This window comes from Uloborus diversus, chromosome 6 (genome assembly GCF_026930045.1).
Source record: "Uloborus diversus isolate 005 chromosome 6, Udiv.v.3.1, whole genome shotgun sequence".
Taxonomy (NCBI): domain Eukaryota; kingdom Metazoa; phylum Arthropoda; class Arachnida; order Araneae; family Uloboridae; genus Uloborus; species Uloborus diversus.
The window spans coordinates 59,746,226-59,768,427 of NC_072736.1; the positions used below are offsets into that span (position 1 = coordinate 59,746,226).

Here is a 22,202-nt window from a genome sequence, read left to right on the forward strand (position 1 = left end):
ATGTGATGTGTTTAAATGTTTAATATTAACTTACTTAATTTTTCCTTGAACTGGAATTAATACTTTTGCATTAATTTTAACTTTTTACATGTTAGAAGCTGAATAAAAGGATATTTTTCTTCAAAACGTTTTCTCAAACTCTTATTTTTACAACTTGATTAATGTTTGAACTCAGTATGTAACTTAGCTGTATTCAGACTCAGTTTACTATTCAAGCTTTTTCCAACTGACAAGAAGATTAAATTGCATACCCCATTTAGAAAGCACAACAGAATATCGCATTGTTCTGAAACTTGTTTTGTGATGACATAAGTTGAATAAAGAACTTAATTAAGAGTTATTTGGACGATCTTATTTCCTAATCGTTTTAAATGAGTTTTCTTTATCGAATTTTGTTCAGGTTTTGTATATTAAACCTAATAGAATTATAATATTTTACGATATTTTCAATTTGAATTTCTTTGAAACCTTTTCGACTATCAGAATTTTTTCACCAAAAAAAAGAAAAGAAAAGTGAATTGAGATCAATACTAGAAATAAAAGACCTCTCACACACAAAATTTAAATATTGATTTATTGTAAAAATGACTCATTCATACATATTTACAAATATTACAAAAGAAGAAACATTCCTTCCATCATCACTAAATGGGGTCTATACAGACTGGGGGTCACGTGGTCGGCCTGGGCTTCAGGATCAATCTCCCATTCTGAAAAAGAAAATACATTTTACTATTTCATATACTTGGGATGGAGATGTAACATTAATCTATATATATATAAAAATGGAGTTTGGTAAATTTGTTCCCTAAGATCTCAGAAACTACCCGGCAGATTTGGCTGAAACTTTCACCGTTTGTTGTTTTTGGTACTGGGGAGGTTTGTAGACCAGGTCGAAAAAAATCCGATTGATAGTTCCTTTTTTATTCTAATTTGCCCAAATTTTTGCATAAATGCCCCAATATGACGGTGAAAAAATAGGTGCACATATTAAAATTGTGTGTCCGTCGAAAGCGTTTATTTTTCTGCTGAAGATGGCATCTGTTAGAAAGTTCTAAGTTGTATGAAAAACGAGTTATGAGCTTTTTTTGGTCCATGTTCGAAGGCTTTCCTCAACCCAATTCATTATTTAGTGTATCATCTCAACTCCCAGTTCATAGTTAGAATTGTTGAATGTTTTTGTGTTTCGTCTGACTGTTTGAGGCTTTTCTCAAGTCAAATCTTAAAGTAACGTTTTTTCCCTAAGATTGGCTAATAATACTAGATTTGGTTGATTATTTTCCATTTAAACGGAATTTTAGTGTAATTAATGGGTTTTTTCTTTTATTATTTGTGCTGATTGGATTTTTCAATCATTATCCAATTTAACAGCAGAAACCTCGTCAAAATTAATACAGAAAGATTTCAGTAGCGGATGCATTTGGCAGTTTTTTCAACTGTCACGGTTTTTGAAGTCAAAGACTGCGTCATAATGTTTCTTAGCTTTCACCATATAAACAAAATATCGCCAATCAAAGAATCTTTAAAAAAACTTTTTTTATGGTGTTAAAAAATCCAGCAACTAAATTAGGCAAATCCATAAACAACACAAAAACTTCCATTAATTTTCCTTTTTGCACAATTTCAAACAATCGCCAAATTTTACTACTTATTTTGAGAGCATTTCGGATGAAACTCTTTAGCGCCATTTTATGGTGGCCAAAAGTATCTCAGCATCTTGCGACAATATCTCTGTAACAAAAATTAATATCATATCGTTTTACAAAGTAAGGAAAGGAGGGGGAGCATCATCGAAGGTATCCCAAAACGATTCCCGCAAATTCGGTAAAATCGCACCAAGAGCCCACAATGATTAAAATTTCCCAAAATAACTAAAGCAAGTATAAGAGGGGATTACGAGCACGGCTACATTTTTTTAAACACTTCGTACTTCAATAGCCATACAGAGAAGGTTTTAGATTCCATGTTCATACTGTGGAAATTTGTATATGCTTAAATATCGTGCTTTCGTTTCTAAATCAATACTTATTTCGTTCTTTATACTTATTGCTATTTTAGTTTTATGGGTAAGGAAGAAACTCGATTTTTAATCACGTCAAAAAGACGTGTTTTAAATTCTTTCACTTAAAACAGAAAACAAAAGCAAGTAACAATTTTTTCTCATAATTATTACTGACCCAGGCAACGCCGGGTATTTTTGCTAGTTTCTTATAAATGAAGACTAGTTTTGACAAAAATTAAAAACATAAAAAATTATTTTAATTTTCTTAATTTTAAAAACCCAAAATGCTTCATTTCTACCTGGCATAAAGTTGCCTTAAATGAATTTTTACAGCAAAAACTCTTTTTTTTTTTTACTTCCTGTGGTTCACTTATTGTGAAACTTAGTTTTTCAGTGAAAAAATACTATAGTGAAATCCCAATTTTAGGTTTGCTGAATTTACGTTTTCCCGCATTTCATGTTTTTTTCATGAGGTCCCAGTTTTTCCCAGGGCTGTGGAGTCGGAAGGAAAATGGCCGACCCTGACTCCGACTCCAGATTTTTTTTTTAATTGTATTTTTTCAACTCCCTCTCTTCAGGGGAAGGGGGAAAACCTCTAAACAGAGATTGAAATATTAATTCCTTTTTATGACAATTTCGCATTTTGTTTTTTATTGTAAACCCAAGACGAATACAACGTTAGAAATTCAATTTAAAAATCAAATTTTCCAATAGTTACGAGTTAAAAAGTGAGATGACTTAAAAATCCCTTTTAAAAAATTTAAAAAGGATTATCTGTAATTTGCCCCCATTTAATGTTTAACAAATAGATATTGATCAAATCGTGTGCTTTCAATTTTTAAAAGCTGTAACTTGAGAGAAAAAAGCTTTTTTTCTAAATCCAAGTTATTGAGAGGGGGTGGTTTGCTCTGGGTGACACCCATCTGGTAGATGACACCCAAAGTTAATTTCAGAGTTATGAAAAATATAAATATTTTAATTCAGAAAATTTTCGTGAATATATTTTAAATTATATTTCATCAATAAAATTTCCACGAAAATCGGGCACATATACGTCAGGAGCTAATTTTACACAAAATGCAGCGGTATACAAATTTGTACGAATAGCTTTTATTATACCTATATTTCTTCTTCGCTAAATTTTTAATTTAAATTTTATTGGCTGCTTTAGAATTAACCTTAATATGAAGATTTTAAGATTAACTGCAATTAATTAAGTGTTGTAATCAAGAAATCATTTACACTTATTTTGTTCCATACTTTTTAGTGAGAACCAAGCTTATAGAAATAGCCTTAATAAAGAAAAAAACATTAGATTATTTCATCGGATCATTTGGATTCGTGCTTTCGCGCCAGAATTGCCGATCACCCTTAAACGTTTCAACCTTAGCTACGGGCCTCGACTTACTAATTTGTTACGTTTCTTTTCTATTTTATAACTGAGATCGAACAAAACACTATATTTCTATTTTTATTTGAAAGTAATTACTTGAAAACGTTAGGCAACAAAACCGTTTGCTGACAGTTGCTATTAGTTAAGTCGAGGGGTCTAAGGACCCTTAACCTTCAAAATTTTCGACTTTCTGGAAAAAATATATGTTATGCATAATTTGATTCTGAACAATATGATACCTTATTTTTTACCATACGCCAAAAACTTTTCAAGTTATCGTAAAAATGCGTAAACTTTCCCCATAGATCTTTATGTTAATAGCAGCTGTTTAAGCCTCTTTTTCTCAGGTACCGGTTTCTTCAGTTTTCTTGTTTTGCGCGCATGATATCTCAAAAAGTTTCTTATATATTTCCGTAAAACTTTTTATACATGTTCGTCTGGTATATATTTATGATCTGAATCTAAATTTTAACTAAAAATGAAAGGTAATATTAAAAAAAATATATTTTTTTGCCCAAAATTTTGGAAATTTTTGATTATGATTGTAAAATTTCAAAAAATAAAAAAATAATTTAAAAAAATAAAACAAATTTAGGTTTAGGTCATAAATACAAACCAGACAAACAAGTATGAAAAGTTTTACGGCAATATGTAAGAAACTTTCTGAGATATTATAGGCGCAAAACGAGGAAACCGAAGAAACCGGCACCTGAGAAAAAGAGGCTTAAACAGCTGCTGTTAACACAAATCTCTATGGGAAAAGTTACCGCATTTTTACAATAACTTGAAAAGTTTTTGGCGTATGGTAATAAATAAGGTATCAAATTGTTCAGAATTAAAATATGCATAACATATATTTTTTCCAGAAAGTCGAAAATTTTGAAGGTTAAGGGTCCTTAGACCCCTTAAGTCGAAAAGCAAGCAAACTAGTGGACAGCTACAGAAAGTTCACTAAGCACTCAAGCTAGCTGATTGCCATAATGGCAGTTATTTTCTCATTAGTATCTTTTAATACATGTAATCGAACAAATAGGTAGTCAGTTTTTAAAAAATGCAAGGAAAGTCAGTGAAAAGGAAAAAAAGAAAAAGAAGCCCGGAGTCGGAGTCAATCGGCATGTTTTCTAACAACTCCGACTCCTTTACCCCAAAATCAGTCCGACTCCGACTCTTCAATTCCGACTCCACAGCCCTGGTTTTTCCGTACACAGTGAAACCTCTCGGCGCAGCCCCTCTCTGTTCCGTAAAATTTAGGCTGTTGCAATACAATTTCTACAATGCGTAATATAAGCAAATCTAACATAAAAAGTGAAGTTTGAGATCTTTCTTAGAGGGGAAATGGTATGTTATTTAATTATTGTTTTCATTTTTTGAAGAAAGGATACATTTTGTGACAGTTTTTATTCTTCTCCAACAGCTGTTTCAAATTTGTTTTTCAGTTCAAAATAAAAATCTCTAACAAATTTATGTGTCGTTGCATCCAAATTTCTGATGACTTCATCTACTGTCCTCAAAATCATTTCAGTTAAAAGTTTAGCTTGCAGATGATTACAAAACGTATTAGTAAATTAATCGTCAAAAGCGGAATTAGTGCCTGAAAAGCACTAAAGTTTATTTGTTCTAAAAACGTTAATAATGCACACAGTGAACTGATTAGTTAATTTGAATCAAACTCAAACCAATGTTTTGAGATTAGATTGATATATTGATTGTGATAGATTTGTTTGAAAAAACGCCTTTTTTAACAGACTTGTTGACCAGAAGACATTTTTCTTAGTCGGCACTGTAATTTATCAAGGCACTCTATTGCTGTTCTGTGCTGATATGAATTCAAAATCGTACTCTTAATTCTCTTGCCGATTTTCCGTGCTTATATTGCTCAGAACTTGAATACATTGTTTGAGATTCATATAAATGATCTTCGACAGTGCTATTTGCCACCCAGATCACACATACACACACTGACCAACTAATAAATAAAATAAACGTAAGAGACATTTTTACTCAAATTATAAGAATTCCTTAATAGCCAGTAAGTCTTCCCCTTGAACTGATAGACTGTAGATTAGAAACAGGAAGTGAATTGATTTTCCTGAAAAATGGCATGGACGCACTCACTTCTTGGCTGTTGCTAGGGTTGTTTTTAACATTAAATCAAAGGGCTAAAAAATTGGCTATTAAGGGTTGTGGCCGCTTAAAACAGGAGGCCGCTTGAAAATGTTTTACTGTTCTAATAATGCTAATTTTAACCATATTATAAGTCTTATTTATGAATGAAGAGATCTGGGGAAAAAATGCATTGTAAACATTAACTGTAGGTGCAGCAAACCAAATGACCTTTAAATATTCAATTACGGTAAAGCCATGCTGGTATCACTAGTATCAAATATATCATTGAAACAATTAATTCATAAAATATTAATAATGACCTGGCTGGTGAAGTGAAAGAAAGAAGTTAAAATTATTTATTCCATTTTTAGCACTATGTTGCTCTAAATACTAAAATGAGTCTCCATTTGAAATTCATTAAATTTTGGTATAAATTATTTTTTTTAGTAGGCTATTATGGCAGTTGGCTCATACGTGAGATATAGACATTTTGAATTGAGTTATTTTAATTGAATTGTTTCCTAAAATTTGAGAAAATTTCAAGATTGTCATATAAAAATAAGATAACACAACACTTACATCATCACAGGACATGTTGAAATCGGCCAACACCTGGCGTACTCTAGATACTATACTAGTATGGTATAGGAATTAAATATGAGCAAAAAAAATCTTAAACAGGGTTCGCGTTTACGCGCTATAGCGGGTTTTTTACGCAAATTCGCGGGAAAGGGACGTAACTTCCGCGAAAATTCCGGTCCTAGGGACCCAGAACACCCAAAAGATAAAATCCAGAAAAAAAATTGTGGAAAATGCTGAAGATCTATCTAGTGAATGCTTTTAAGCTTCAATGACCAGGAGAATCAACAGAAAAGTATTAAAATGACCTTATCTCTCTATCAGCTATTCAAACACACCCCTACTGTTGACCAGTCAATGGAATGTTAGTGATAAGACTGGAGCTTACAGTGACCTCCTGGGCAGAGCTCAAGGAGCAAAATATTGCAAGTTCATAAATAGCCCATTGTACTGTATGCTAAGAATAAGTTCTCCCTCAACTTTTATCTTGGGGAAATTCCTGAAAACAACAACAAAGATCAAAAGTAAGAGTGGTTTCAATGCAATCTTCAGGATTGATACAGGACAACTGAGTAGTAAAAGCTTATCTATTTTGCATTCATCTAACCAGAATTACTTTTGAAAATTATTATCTTGCATCCTCAATAAAAGGATGGGTGAAAAAAAAATGGCGAACATTTTCCCGATCGCGCAAAACACAAAGTTCTGAACTTAACATTTTTCTTGTTAAATTACTTATGAATATGAACTTTATACGAAAGCACTTTAACCTTGTTCATTTTCTAGTAATTCACCTATTTCTGAGGGGCTATTTTTATTAGGACTTGCAAAAGTCACGTATTAATCGATCGCGCCATTTTGAAAATGGCGAAATTTTAAAAGTAGCACCGAAGCCAACACAGATATTTTAAAAGAGTCAAAATGAAGTCAAATTTTCTAATTTAAGATTGCAAATGAGCAATTTTCATACTCATGTGAGAAAATGTTTCGTTTTTGCGATCGCAATTTTTGCGTTGGGTTAATTCGCTTGCGATTTTTTTCTATTTCTATGAAATTGCTATTGATAATTGATGGAGGGGGGGGGGGCTGTTTGCTTTTTTTCACCTAGAAAAATGTTTACGAAAGCAAAGGTTAAGGGAGTGCTTTCTGCTTGATCAATCAAAGGCATTTATTTTTTATTTCATGGTAAAATCCAACTTTAAAGTAAATTTTAAGTTTACCTCATTGTAACTGACTAAATAGTTTCTCAAATAACTAAATCTTGCAAGTGTATTATTTGAACATATGATAATCACAGAAAAAAAGGGCAAAATTAACCAATTTAGTTTATTTCATACCTTTTTCAAATAACTATGTGGATAGTTTCTTTTCCCTAAGTATAAATAGTTGTATATTATTCAATTATATGCTAAGATTTTCTGTTTAAAATTTAAGGGACTCATTTTTTCCGCCAAAGGACCCAAATCTATTTCATTAATGGGTCCTTGGGACCCAAGTTACGGATAGTTGAGCGCGAACACTGAAACATACATGTTTAACTAGAGCTGTAATGAGTTGCACTTTGGCGAATGATGAGTACTAGGCCCATTATACTAAATTACCCAGAGCATCCAAGCATGTTCTTTCAAAAAAAAAGAAAAGAAATACTGTAACCAAAATTATGACCATTTACATATTTAGCTGCTTACATGTTTGATTGAGCATCTATCTTTTGTATAGATTTTCGTGATAATGATTTTTTCGGTATAGTAATAACAGTTACCCTGATACAATAAGTATTTGCCATGGTAACATATTCCCTGCAAAAATAAATGAACAGGAAAAGTGAAAATTTCTAAGGATACATGGACGGTGCAACAACTCTCCTGTGGATACCCATCAGGAAGAGGACAATGAGAACAGTACTACTGATACTAAAAAACAGATGATTTAGGAGAGACTGGACAAATCCAACCTGCAAGAACAAAGACAGAAATATTAAATTGAGGAACTATATGGGGAACATTCAAAATTTTGAACCAAACCACTAGTTTTTAAGAGAGTTGTCAAGCTGAAAATGATTAAAATGAGATAAAATACAGGGTAATCATTCCAATAAGAGATGCTGTATCATCATGGTTTCAGTTTAAAAAAGTGAAAAGCTACATTTTTGCTGAAAAACAGTATGCATTTTCTCCAGAAAATAACTTTTGAATGCAAATATTTTTCAACTTTGAAACCTTTTGTTTTCTTTTTTTTTTTCCCTCATTCTTACATGAAAGTTTTACCTACTAGAAGTAACCATAAACAATGGCCTAGCTAAGTTCCGATTATTTTACTCATAAATAAAATAAATAAAACAAATGCCTTTTTCACAGAAAAATAAATAAAAAATAAATAAATAATAATAATAATGTCTGAAAATTGAGACCAATTTAATATCAAAGTAGAAATTTTGTTAATTGTGCAAACAATGAATGATTAGTGGGATTCTATTACTAAGTTTTCTTAATTAAAGTACAGCTTATTTTTCAGTTATCCTTTTAGTTCAAATGTGCATTAAAAAATAGTACAGTGAAATCCCTCTAACGGGACAATTTTTTTTGTCCGCAAGACAGGAGTTTAATATTGTTATTTGCCATGGAATCAGGGAATCAAAAATTGTCCTCATGAGAGTCCACCTTTGAGTGGTGTCCGTTAGGAGGGGTTTTACTGTACCTATTTAGTAAGTTTGAGAACATACTGGTAATTTATAATTTTGGTAGAATGTCTAATATTGATGTATTTCCCCTCCACCATTTATTTTCACCTCAGAAATAATGACATTGGTATGTCATGGAGGTGAGGAATTTTCCATAGCTAATGGATACATTTTTCAGCGAAATATTTTTTTTCTTAGTTTCTACAATCTGCACATGTTAAACATGCCTGAAAATAAACAAGAGGGCTCTCCTGTATCATGGAAAATAAAATGTGATGTCAGTACTGCCACGGGTAATGAGGAATGGCATTTTGTGTTTAGGTAACAAAGGTGAGAATTTATTGTGTTACATAATTCATTATGCTACTAAAACGAACTAAAACACAATAAACAATTAGTATTTGAGACATTTGTGAAAGGAATAATAAATAAATAAGTATGTACTTTTAACTAAACAAGTTATTAAGCAACATAAACAGTCACACCAGGTGTGTGACATGCCACGGAGGTGAAAATTCACATGTTGTGAACCAAAAATATATTAAAATAAAACTTATTATTAAAAATTTGTTGGCAGGTTTAAGTAGATATATTTTTGATGAAATTAAAAAGCATTGTTCAATGAATTGCTCCTTAAAGGTTTTACAGTAAAAGGTGTGTGACAGAAAAGTTACTTTTTGAACAATGACCCATATGTATTTAGAGGATACATACATATTGTTTTTCACATATTACAAGATCTGTATTATTTCACATCTACAAGAAAACAAATTTCACATCTACAAGAAAATTGCTTTCTAAAGTTTTTACTATTCCCATCCTGTCAAAAGTAGTTGATTTTCTACCCAACAATTAGAATGAAATGGCAATCAGTGTTCGTACTCAATTTGAGAAATAAAATGAAGGAGTTTTGGAGGAGTAAAATGAGATTTTGAAGGAGTACTAATGGAGTGTCATTAAATGTCACAATTTTTTTCAATATTATTTGACCATCTGCATCCTTTATCACAAAGTTACATTTCACCTAGTGATGTGGATCGGGTAAATACCCAGCGGGTAGGTAAATATTTTTTGGGTATTTACCCGGGTATTTACCCAAGGCCTGGGTAAATACCCAAAAACTGGGTATTTTACAAAAATTGCAAAAAAGCGAATGAGAATTTTTTTTTTAAATCTAAATATGAAATAATTGGTAAAACTGACATATACATATGTATTTACACAGTTTATAATATTTTTTATTGGAAGACTTGATGAAATCATGAAAGAAACATATTGTGAACCAAAGAACCTTTCTTTTAAATGTCATAATTGGAGAAGTATAAGCAATTCATTATGAACTTTAGGATTTTAAAATCACAATCTAGGTTAGTCATATCCAAAATGAAAAAAAAAAGGAAGCATGAGGGATGTTTGGAAGAATAAACTGAGAAGTTATTAAGAAACTATGGTGTTATTTATTTTATTGATATTTAAGTGATATCATGGAAAATATAGAAACAGTTTTCACATTAATAAACCAAAAAAAAAAAAAAAAAGCAAAATTTTCTTTTCTGTTGCCTTGCTCATTTGCATTTGCTCCCCTGTAGGGTGGGAAGGTAAATATTTTTTTGGGCATTTATCCGAAGGCAGGGAAAATCCCCTAGTAATTGCGCATTTTGCAAAAAAATTTAGGTAGTATTAAAAGGTGACTATTATCTTTTTTAAACAGAAACCCTAAAATAAAAGATTAAAAATTTTAAATGAATTTTAAATGTTTATGTATATTATGTGTGTGTGTATATATATATGTGTGTTTGATACAGAATACACCTGAACAATTGAACTAAGTTTGGAGGAAATTTCTGCATAAGATATAAGTAAATAAATTGTAATAATAAATTGAGCGACATTTCGTTACATTTTGATGTCATGCAGGGACATATTACTGGGTTATAAAAGACTAGGACCTTAAAAAATTGATGTTTGCTTTTTTTTTTGTAACCAGTTAAGCTTTTTTCTTTTTGTAGAATGGCTTTTTATATCTGAAATTTGGCTATCAACATTGATTAGGCATATCCAACACATTTAATTTGAATATCATATTAGATTGCTAAGCTGTTTCACACAATAATTCTTTAAATATGTGATCAAAATGCAATTTTTGGGCAAAAATTTATTGTTTTGTATATGGTTGGTTGTATATATACATAATGGAATACATACAGAAAAGTATTTTAGATGAATATAAATTTTTGAAATAAATACCCGGGTATTTACCCATTTTGGGTATTTACCCGGGTATATACCCTGGGTATTTACCCCTAAAAATAAATACCCGGGTATTTTACATCACTAATTTCACCCCAAACTTCTCTTGTCACGTTATATTTTTTACAAACTTATTGTTAAAATAACTGTGTGATGTCACTTTTTGTCACCCTCTCTCTTCCCCTTGTCACAATTTCATGAGCCCGTCTCCTCCTCAAAGCATGCCATCACTTGTGGATGACCCTTTTTACAATATCATAACTGCAATTAACTAAACAATTGTTTTTTTTTAATGCAATCACTTAATATGGTATATCTACTCATGTATTTTTAAATATTTAAATAATAATTAGACAACCTGACTTTTGCTGCTGAGAGTGTGATGGAGGGAAAAACAATAATCATAAAACTTGAAAAAAATAGCCAAACACCATTTAAGCATGTTTTACTTCACTTATGAAATGTCTTAGTCTTCTAATAAAATTCTCACCTTCAACTTTTATGAATTAACTATGATCAATTTGTAAATCGAAAAAAATAAATGCACGAAATTACTACATTAAAATTGCCTTCGTGACAAAGTTAGTTGTCAATCGAAGTATTTTAAGTTTCTGTTATAGAGGAAGATTATGTAGTCTTGAACTAAAAAAGAAGGAGTTTTGAAGGAGTTAAAACCAAAATGAAGGAGTTTGAAAGGCCCTTCAAAAAAATTTCATAAATGAAGGAGTATTGGAGGAGTTTTGAAGGAGCGTACGAACCCTGGCAATTCATAGCTTAACTTTGATGTCTTGAATTATAATTTAAATGAATTTTACTAAATTTTATGCTTTAAACTAAGTTGAAGGTTACTGAGTTAGTACAGTATTTGCTATTTGCACTATTTTAATGCAGCTGTTAAATGTTGTGTAAAATAATTTTTAAAATGAAAGTTTATAAACACAATTTGAGTGAATAAGAGAATACTACCTCAAACCATTTTTTATATTCATATCATAGATTGTACAAAACCATCTTAAAATTATACAGGAGAAATATGCATAACTCATTCATGACATAGAATTTGGAGAAGGCTTAGCATGACAATACTTTTCAAGAATGAAATGAGCTTTTTTCAAGGACTAGTTACGACTATTTGAAAGCGCAGATATTTCTACAATAAAATAACAAATGCTGATTTGGTTCCAGTTCATATAAAAGTTTCAGCATTAGACAAAAACTTTTACACCAAACTATAAATACTTTAAAATCAATTTTTAATAGTGTGGGCAAGGTTTACATCAGTATCTTTATTCAATTTAAACTAAAAAATAATAATACAGTAGGCGCCATCACTTTGGGACAAATACCGTTTGAAAACAATAACCGAAAAGAATGCAAGACACACAAAAGAATGATTTATTCAATTAAGAAGCATTTACTTTTACAACTGCAAGTTAAAATTACAATGACTTAACTAAACGCAGTTTTAAATTATAAATTACTAAATTAGCAGAATGGAATAGCTTTTTTTACCTATTGATTAAACCATCCTTCCGATACAACAAAGTCTTTCTTGCCCATTTTAAAAGCAAAATCTTCTCTATTTTTTGCTGCATTATCGAACCGTTAACTTGAGCAGCACCCTTGTCCCTGACATTTGTAAACCACAGTTTCAAAACAGTCTCAGCTGCACCTTCTTTTCCAGTACAGTTTTGCTTGTTGTTTAAATTTTCATTTAGACTTACTTTCTTTTTAATCCCCTCACGACTTTTTAGTAGCTTACAAAGTAACGGCCGAGAAATGCTTAAATATTCTGCAGCATAGCATTTCTTTGACTCATCACGGTTAAATTGTCAAAGCATTTTAAAGTGTCAAATTTTACTTTGACAGCTTCATTGCGCTATTTTTCTACAGCTAAAATGTTTGACTGTTTAGAGTGAAGTTTTTAATGTAACCGAGCAGGAGAAAAAATCCTCTAGCTTTACTGATAAGAAGGGAACTTGCTTTCCTGGAAGCTACTTGTCAGGGTTAACCTTTGTATTTCTGTTGAATGAAGAACAAAAAAGGGGAAAAAATGGAAAGTTTATACAAAACTGATAACAATAAATGAAGACACTGATTACAAACTCAGAGTTTTTTAACACATGTTAATATACAAGTTTTCCAGGACTGCGTGATTCTGATAATGTTAAGCAAATGATAACATTAATTGTGATAACATTAGGGGATCATTAGGATTTAGATCACATTACTAAGTGGGCAGATAAATGGGGTATGGCAGTTAATGTAGGGAAATGTCAAGTGCTACACTTAGGTCATGGAAATAAGCGTATGAGATATCGTTTACAGGGTTCAGTCATAAATCAGGCAGAAAATGTTATGGATCTGGGTGTCTTTATAAATCAGGACTTCAAGTTTAGTCAACAGTGCAGTATTGCTAGTAACAAAGCCAACAAAATGCTTGGGTTCATCAATAGATCTATTTCAAACAAATCTAAGAAAGTTCTTCTGCCTTTATATAGGAGTTTAGTAAGACCTCATTTGGAGTATGCTGTTCAGTTTTGGTCGCCTTATCTGAAGAAAGATATTTTTGTATTGGAAAGGGTTCAAAGAAGGGTAACTAAATTAGTAAAGGGACTCTCAGATTTAGATTATGATACCAGACTTAATAGGCTTAACATGTATAGCCTGGAGCAAAGGAGAGTCAGAGGGGACATGATTCAGTTATTTAAATTTATCAAAATGAAAGATGTAAATGGATTAAATTTTTGCGGGGAAAGCAGGACAAGGGGTCATTGTTTTAAGCTATTTAAATCTCAGGCTAACTTGGAAATCAGGAAAAACTATTACTTTAGCCGGGTCGTGGGCACTTGGAATAGCTTACCGGAAGAGGCGGTAATGAGCAAGGGAGTGGATAGCTTTAAGAGGGCCATTGATCTTCATTGGGGACTAATTAATTGACTAGGACCAGCCTAGCTGGGCCCAGAGCCTGTTGCTGGTCGTCACATTTGTATTTGTATTTGTATATTTGTATTAAGGGGCGCCTACTGTAACCAGGGTTGGCTTTTTGCCAGCAGAAACTGGTTATAACCAGTTAAAACCAGCAGAAACTGGGAAAAATAAAAAAGCATCTTCATTAATTCAAGTAATTACAAAATGATATTTGTTTAAGTAAACTAAAAAATGCAATTCCATTTCATCATTGTAAAAAATAAAACTCATTGCCCTTGATTTAGTTTGATCAGAAAGAGAACTGTTTAACTGCAAATGCTCCAAACATTTGTATTAATCTAAACGACGAGATTCTTAAAGGCACTTAAGAAAAAGAAGTGACATACAGATTTAAACAGGCAGTTACTGGTTGTCATTTGCTAACTTATACACGTCATCTAAAATGCTTGGAACTAAAATTATCATGTGCTCAAGAAGAAAATGCCAGAATTTTACTTGCCGATCCTCGATTTTATACCTAATATCACAGCTTTACAAAACAAATTGACCCTATTTCCAAAAACTTATTTTTCTAGTCAAATTTTAAAACCATCCCAATTACTACATAGTGGACCAGTTTAAAAAATATATACAATTGATGAAAGTTTCATGAATCTTTGCTGGATCCTTGATGGCATTGCCATCTAGTTCTTCTGTTGCGAGAGTATTCTGTTATTTCTCCTCTATTCATATTAAATTAAGAAATCATTTATTTTCAATCCACCTTTTCTTTGAGACAGCTGCAGAGTGCAAAAAAACATAATGTTTGATTTTTAATGATATTGTAATTAAATTGTGCTTTGGCTAACATTTCATTATTTTCCCATGCTAAATTCCTATTGGGTATCAAAGATTTCTTTTATGTCATTTTTTGAGTTTTTGCCAGTTTCTGCCACAAATGTGGCAGAAAGGGGTTTTTGCCATGCCGGTTTTAACCGGTTTCTACCAGTGGTTTTAACCACCTCGGCAGAAACTTGCCAACCCTGACTGTAACAACAATAATTTTTTTTTTTTAATGATCAGTCTATTAAGTTCACGTACCTGTGATGTTAGCGGGTCCATAAGCCACTGCCAAGCACCTATGGCGGTACAGAGAGAGACAACAGCAAACATCACTAAAAGAAGAGAAGATTGGCTTCTTGTAATGTAATTCAAAAAAACATACCACTAACCATACTGAAGTATTATTAAAAAAAAACTAAGTGTTAAACAACAGTACTAGAATACAGAATGAAAAGGAGGTTATTGAATAATATTAAGTCTGAGAAGGATTTCATTTGCACTAACTGTGTTGAACTCTCAGAAATCAGAGTTAGGATGCTTACTTTGGAGGGTGAGTTAGCATTAGGCTGTAGGAGTGTAGATGGGGTAAACACTCCAGAGGGAAAGGGGGAAGTTAGTAAAAAGGAGGTGGGCATTAGCTGTGTGTTAGATAGTGGGAACATTCCAGAGGTAAAGGAGGAAGTTAGTAAAAAGGAGGTGGGCATTAGCTGTGTGTTAGATAGTGGGAATATTCCAGAGGTAAAGGGGAAAGTTATTGCTGAGGTGACAGACTGGGAAACAAAGGGTATAATTTTGGGAGATTCAATGGTGCATGAGGTGGGAAACTCAATAGGCAGAGTTAAACGTAAGGTGGCTAGATGTTGTTTGTCAGGGACTCGGGTGAGAGATGTAAATAGGGTTGCTGAAAAGAAGAGGGTATTTAATAAAGAGGATGTAGTTACTTTGTGGGTGGGAACTAACGATGTAGGCCATAGTAACAAGGATGAGTTTACAAAGGAATGGGATTCCCTGTTGGACAAAGCAACCAACTGTTCGGCAAATGTCCAAGTGGTTGGTTTGCTTCCCAGGTATGGAGTGCATAGGAGTTGGTTAAACCAACGGGCTAGGTGTATGAACCTGGTACTCAAGGAAATTTGGGTTAAGCGCAGTATCAGGTTTATTGATGTGTGGAGTAAATGTAAACGCGATTGGATTGCTAGGGATGGCCTGCATCTGAGTTCTACAGGTGTCAAAATGGTTAGTGGTTTGGTTTTAGAGGCTTCAGAATCAAAAAACTAAGTTGGAATGGGGGGCATGGTTTAAGGAGCAGAACTCGAAAGGGTACGAACTATTGGGATTTTAGTAGAAATGGAAATAGGGTGGCTAATAAGAGAAAAGATCTTAACAGTTGGGATTCAAATAATCGTGCAGCATTAAATAAAAGTAAGATGGGCCTACTTAAGGTTTTTTATACAAATGCTCGTAGTATTAGGAACAAGATGGAAGAATTGAAAAGCATAATTATAGACGCGAGGTTGGATATTATTGGAGTTACCGAGACATGGGCTACCGAAAGTGATGATGATTTATTATCTATTGCTGGGTATAATTTGTTTAGACAAGATAGAGTAGGTAAAAGAGGTGGTGGGGTTTTATTTTATGTCAGAGACACTTTAATTTGCAATGAATTGGTAATTAATGATAAACCTAATGAAATTGATATGATTTGGCTGGAGTTGATTAGTAATAAGGGGCAAAAAACTACGTTTAGGGAACATTTATAGGCCACCCAACTTAAGCCAGGGTCAAGACGAACAGATGTTTAGTATTATTAGTGACATTTCTAGCAAGGGGTCAGTCATCATAATGGGAGATTTTAATTTTCCAGGAATTGATTGGAATAATTTTACCATAGTAATAGCAGAGAAGAGGAATTTTTGAAAGTAATTGGTGACTGTTTCTTAGATCAAATTGTAACTTAGGGTACTCGACAGGACCCGATTTTGGATCTAGTTTTCTGTGACATGGAAGGCTCTGTTCAGGGGTTATGTGTAGGGGAACACATTGGAGATAGTGACCACAACAGTATTAGGTTTGGGATTAAATTTGATATGCACAAAGTAGAGAATTTTAGGTTTGTGCCCAATTTCAGAAACACCGACTTTGTGGCACTTCGGCAGAGTTTGAAAGCAGTTTTTTCTTCTGGATTGAACAATAGCGATGTGAATCTTCAGTGGGCAGAGTTTAAGGAAAATCTAGTGAATACGGTTAAGGATCATGTTCCTCTTAGGAGAAAGGGTGTCAACTCTAAAATTTGGCCAATGTAGTTCTCCAGGGAAACTAAAGACGCTCTAAAATACAAGCAAGCTGCTTTTCATAGGTTTAGAGAAACAGGTCACACTGCAGATAGGCTCCAATATTGTAAGGCAAGGCGTAAATTTAAGTATTTGGTACGGATTCAGAAAAAAGAGTTGGAGCAAAGACTAGCAGATAACATAAACAGGAATCCCAAGAGGTTTTTTGCATACGCTAATTCGGGGAAAGTTAGAAATAGTCATAATTGGGCCACTGGTTGATGAGCACGGAATTTTAATTCAGGACGATAGTGGTATTGCTAATGTTCTTAATATTTTTTTTTCGAGTGTTTTTAACGATAACTGTATCTCAACAGTTGACATTAACAAGACACAAGCTATAGTACAGCTTGAGGACTTTGTATTTTCCAGGGATGACATTTTACTTCATTTGAAAAAAATTAAAGAGACTAAGGCTCCGGGACCAGATAATATTTATCCAAAAATTTTAGTTGAATGTGCAGAGGAATTAGCAGATGTAATCGCAAACATTTTCAATGCTTCTTATAATTCGGGGACAGCGCCAGAGGACTGGAAGCTGGCTAACATTACACCACTCTTCAAGAAAGGGTCTAAAGGGAGTGCGGGAAATTATAGACCTGTGAGTCTAACTTTGGTGATTTGCAAAATTTTTGAAACATTGATGAAAATTAAGATAGTAAATTTTCTAGAGACTAATAATCTATTGACTAGTTTTCAGTATGGTTTCAGGAAAGGTAATCTTGTGCAACTAATTTATTACATTTCTATGACAAAGTTACCATGGCTTTGGACAATAAGAAACCTGTAGATGTTGTTTACATTGATTTTCAAAAAGCTTTCGATAAGGTACCGCATGTTGCTCTACTTAGCAAATTAGCTGATATAGGAATAGGAGGGAAAACTTTCATTTGGGTAAAAAACTGGCTAACCGGAAGGAAACAAAGAGTAGTTGTAAGGGGAAATTATTCTAATTGGAGTGAGGTCTTAAGCGGGGTTCCTCAAGGATCAGTGTTAGGGCCTGTTTTGTTCATTGTCTTTATGAAGCATGAATTGTTTTGCTGATGATGTAAAAGTTATGGGGATTGACGAAAATGATAAACAAGTAAAACAGCTGCAAGAGGATTTAGATCATATTACTAAGTGGGCAGATAAATGGGGTATGGCAGTTAATGTAGGGAAATGTCAAGTGCTACACTTAGGTCATGGAAATAAGCGTATGAGATATCGTTTACAGGGTTCAGTCATAAATCAGGCAGAAAATGTTATGGATCTGGGTATCTTTATACATCAGGACTTCAAGTTTAGTCAACAGTGCAGTATTGCTAGTAACAAAGCCAACAAAATGCTTGGGTTTATCAATAGATCTATTTCAAACAAATCTAAGAAAGTTCTTCTGCCTTTATATAGGAGTTTAGTAAGACCTCATTTGGAGTATGCTGTTCAGTTTTGGTCGCCTTATCTGAAGAAAGATATTTTTGTATTGGAAAGGGTTCAAAGAAGGGTAACTAAATTAGTAAGGGGACTCTCAGATTTAGATTATGATACCAGACTTAATAGGCTTAACATGTATAGCCTGTAGCAAAGGAGAGTCAGAGGGGACATGATTCAGTTATTTAAATTTATCAATATGAAAGATGTAAATGGATTAAATTTTTGCGGGGAAAGCAGGACAAGGGGTCATTGTTTTAAACTATTTAAATCTCAGGCTAACTTGGAAATCAGGAAAAACTACTACTTTAGCAGGGTCGTGGGCACTTGGAATAGCTTACCGGAAGAGGCGGTAATGAGCAAGGGAGTGGATAGCTTTAAGAGGGCCATTGATCTTCATTGGGGACTAATTAATTGACTAGGACCAGCCTAGCTGGGCCCAGAGCCTGTTGCTGGTCGTCACATTTGTATTTGTATTTGAACGATATTCACAAAAATATTTCTGGGAACATGAATTGCTTTGCTGATGATGTCAAAGTTATGGGGACTGTAGAAAATGAAGAACAAGCAAATCAGCTGCAAGAGGATCTAGATCATATTACGGAGTGGGCTGATAAATGGGGTATGGCTGTTAATGTTGGGAAATGTCAAGTGCTACATTTAGGGCATGGAAATAAGTGTACAAGTTATTATTTGCAAGGTTCAGTCATTAGTCAGGCAGACAAAGTTACTGATCTGGGGGTCTTAATAAGTCAGGATTTAAAGTTTAGCCAACAGTGCAGCATTGCTAGCAACAAAGCCAATAAGATGCTTGGGTTTATCAATAGATCTATTTCAAACAAATCTAAAGAAGTTCTTCTGCCCTTATATAGAAGTTTGGTTAGATCCCATTTGGAGTATGCTGTTCAGTTTTGGTCTCCTTATCTTAAGAAAGACATTAATGTATTGGAAAGGGTTCAAAGGCGGGCTACAAGGCTAATAAGTGGACTTTCCCACTTAGATTATGATTCCAGGCTTAGAAGGCTTAAAATGTACAGTCTTGAGCAAAGAAGAGACCCAGCGGACATGATTCAGCTGTTCAAATTTATTAAAACGAAAGATGTTACGGGGCTAAAGTTTAGCACTGAAAACAGGACAAGGGGTCATTGTTTTAAGCTATTTAAATCTCAGGCTAACATGGATATTAGGAAAAATTATTATTTTAGCAGGGTAGTGGAACCTTGGAACAGCTTACCGGAAGAGGTGGTAATGAGCAAGGGAGTAGACAGTTTTAAGAGGGCCATTGATCTTCACTGGGGATTGTAAATTGACTAGGACCAGTCTAGCTGAGCCCAGAGCCTGTTGCTGGTCGTCACTTTTGTATTTGTATTTGTATTGTTAGAATGATGAACTAATTACTGAGAAATCATTGGCTGGAAAACCAGAACGTTACTATGAAGTTACAACAAGAACATATTGCCCTCTCAATAAAATTGTACCTCTATCATACATTTTTAGAAGGGCACTGCGCCTTGCCCCCTCTTCTTTCGGGTAGGGCTCGACCGATGGCATTTTTTGGCCGATGGGCCGATGCCGATTGTTGGCCGATTGTTCAAAGATGGCCGATGGCCGATTGTTTCCCTCAAATGGCCGATTGCCGATGGCCGATGCCGTTGGCCGATGGCAAAAAAAAAAGTTAAAAAAAATAATTTGAATTCTGATATTTTTAATTATGTTTTTCGCAATCACCAGTTGCGACAGGACCCTACTCATTGAAGTTATTGTTTCTAGAAACTACTCCTGTCCCCCAAACCTGCCATGAACCTGGGCGGTTACGTGTGTATAGTTGTGTGTGTGTGTGTAGGCGCGCATGCATGTAAAGGCTTATGTGTGCGTTGACCTGTGCATGCAAGTAGGCGTGTGTGTTTCTCTGCGTGTGTAAGTTCTTGTGCATGTGTAGACTTGTGTGTGCATATACTTGTGTATGCACATAAGCGTGTGTGTGTATGAGCGTGTGTAGGATATGGACGCCACCGACCAGGAGAAGCGGATTTCGGGGGACATTGCTCAGGATCGGAGGAGTCGCGCCTGCGGAGGACAGTGGGCGGGAGTGCTGCAGAGTCGGGGGGAGGGAATAAAATCAGCGTAACGTCAAGGACAGTCAAATGAGAACAATAAGCAATCATGATTGCTCAAAAAAAAATCTAACAGAAATAAATTTATAAGTTTGTCAGGGATTTAAAGGATCATTGTGTCAGGCTAGGACTAGGTCGGCACGACATACGGAAGTGCGTACGTGACAGGGCGAAGGGGCTACGAGACCCAAAAACTGCATACGTGCGTCCCCTAGCCCTCCGTGTTGACCGAAGGTCAGGCACCCCCTATAAATAGAACCCACCGGAGAGAAGGGGGAGAAGACCGAAGAGAGAACGACACAGTTGCGGTCGCGGAGGCTGCCGGTTTTTCTACGGGACCAAGCGAGGTCCGAACTGAACTTTAGGAGCGGGAGAGTTGGGCCCGTGATCCTGAAAGAGAACTGTAGAGACGGGAGAGATTGTGCCCGTCGTAAAGGTGGACTGTTACGAACGATAGAGTAGTGCCCGGTCCCCAAGGTGGATTTACAAAAACCGTGAAAGACTGAGCACCGTATATGGTATCAACGTGAACATATGTGAATAGTTGTTGTGTATATAGATATAACTAAATAAATCGATATTTAACCCAGAATCTGTGTGCCGTGGAACCTAACTCATTGATTCAATTCACTTTACTTCCTTTCTACGAATAATGAATTGTAATCACAAAAAAAAAAAAAAAAAAATCAGATTTCGACCTAAATTTCTATTTTATGAGTACATTCATATGTACCTAAAAAAATATTACCCTGAATTGTTCACATTACCGAAGTAGATCTATCTACAAAATGGTCATCTTAAACGACTATGCAGCGAAAAAATAATTCTTAAAAAGAGTGAAATCTATTGCGGGTGCATTCATTCTTTCTGAGTGCTAGCTTTATCGAAAAAAGACGCTTTACGAAAAAACCAAGACTAAAACTTTTCTTTATTCGCGTGAAATTCGGAGAGACTCCGTTTGATGAGCGAAATATAAAAACATTCTTTAAAAGAAGGACTCAAAAACATTTTCATTGGTTCGATTCTGTCACGTGATTTTGTTTAGGGAGAATCTTCTATACCTCCACGTTAGGCTTACCCAACGTTGGTCGCGAGTACCAAGTGGATCTCGCTATCTAAATGGCTTCATTTAATGAATTTAAACAATATTTGTTGCCGAGTGAGGTTTCTGAAGGAAGTGCACAAAAACTGCATGGTAAGTGCGAAGAATTTTCTTTTTTATTAAAACTTGAAACAGTTAATATTTCTTGAACTGCTCGTATATCATTACAAATCATCCACGTGCAATGTTACGGCGAACTTTTTGTAACTTTTTCTTCCAAATGAATGAAACTTTCATCAACAATTTTGTTTCGGTCATCGAATCAAAAATAGGACATTTGAAACAGCCGTTACCATCTTTGGTGTGTGTGTGTGTACTGTATATATATTTTAGGCAGGTGTTACAGACCCGACCATGCGCAAATCTATAGGTCGGATACCAAATCCGCTCCCGATGGTCGGAGCTCCAACCACTGCGTGTATTTTAAATTAATCGAATATTGTTTGTGTGTATAATAAACTTTAAAGAGTATCATAAACT

At 34.1% G+C, this 22,202-nt stretch overlaps 1 protein-coding gene across 1 annotated transcript in view; it reads right to left on the reverse strand.

Moving 5' to 3' along the window:
* Positions 1–582: 582 nt before the first annotated feature.
* The window catches only part of LOC129224418 (nuclear envelope phosphatase-regulatory subunit 1-like), a 32,078-nt gene continuing 10,458 nt past the window's right edge, over positions 583–22,202 (reverse strand). The window contains exons 3-6 of the mRNA XM_054858866.1: positions 15,022–15,095; positions 7,925–8,034; positions 6,081–6,135; positions 583–710 (exon numbers count right to left, since the gene is read on the reverse strand). Coding sequence (XP_054714841.1) covers positions 672–710; positions 6,081–6,135; positions 7,925–8,034; positions 15,022–15,095 — 278 coding nt within the window. The 3' untranslated portion in view covers positions 583–671. The remainder of the gene's footprint in view (positions 711–6,080; positions 6,136–7,924; positions 8,035–15,021; positions 15,096–22,202) is intronic.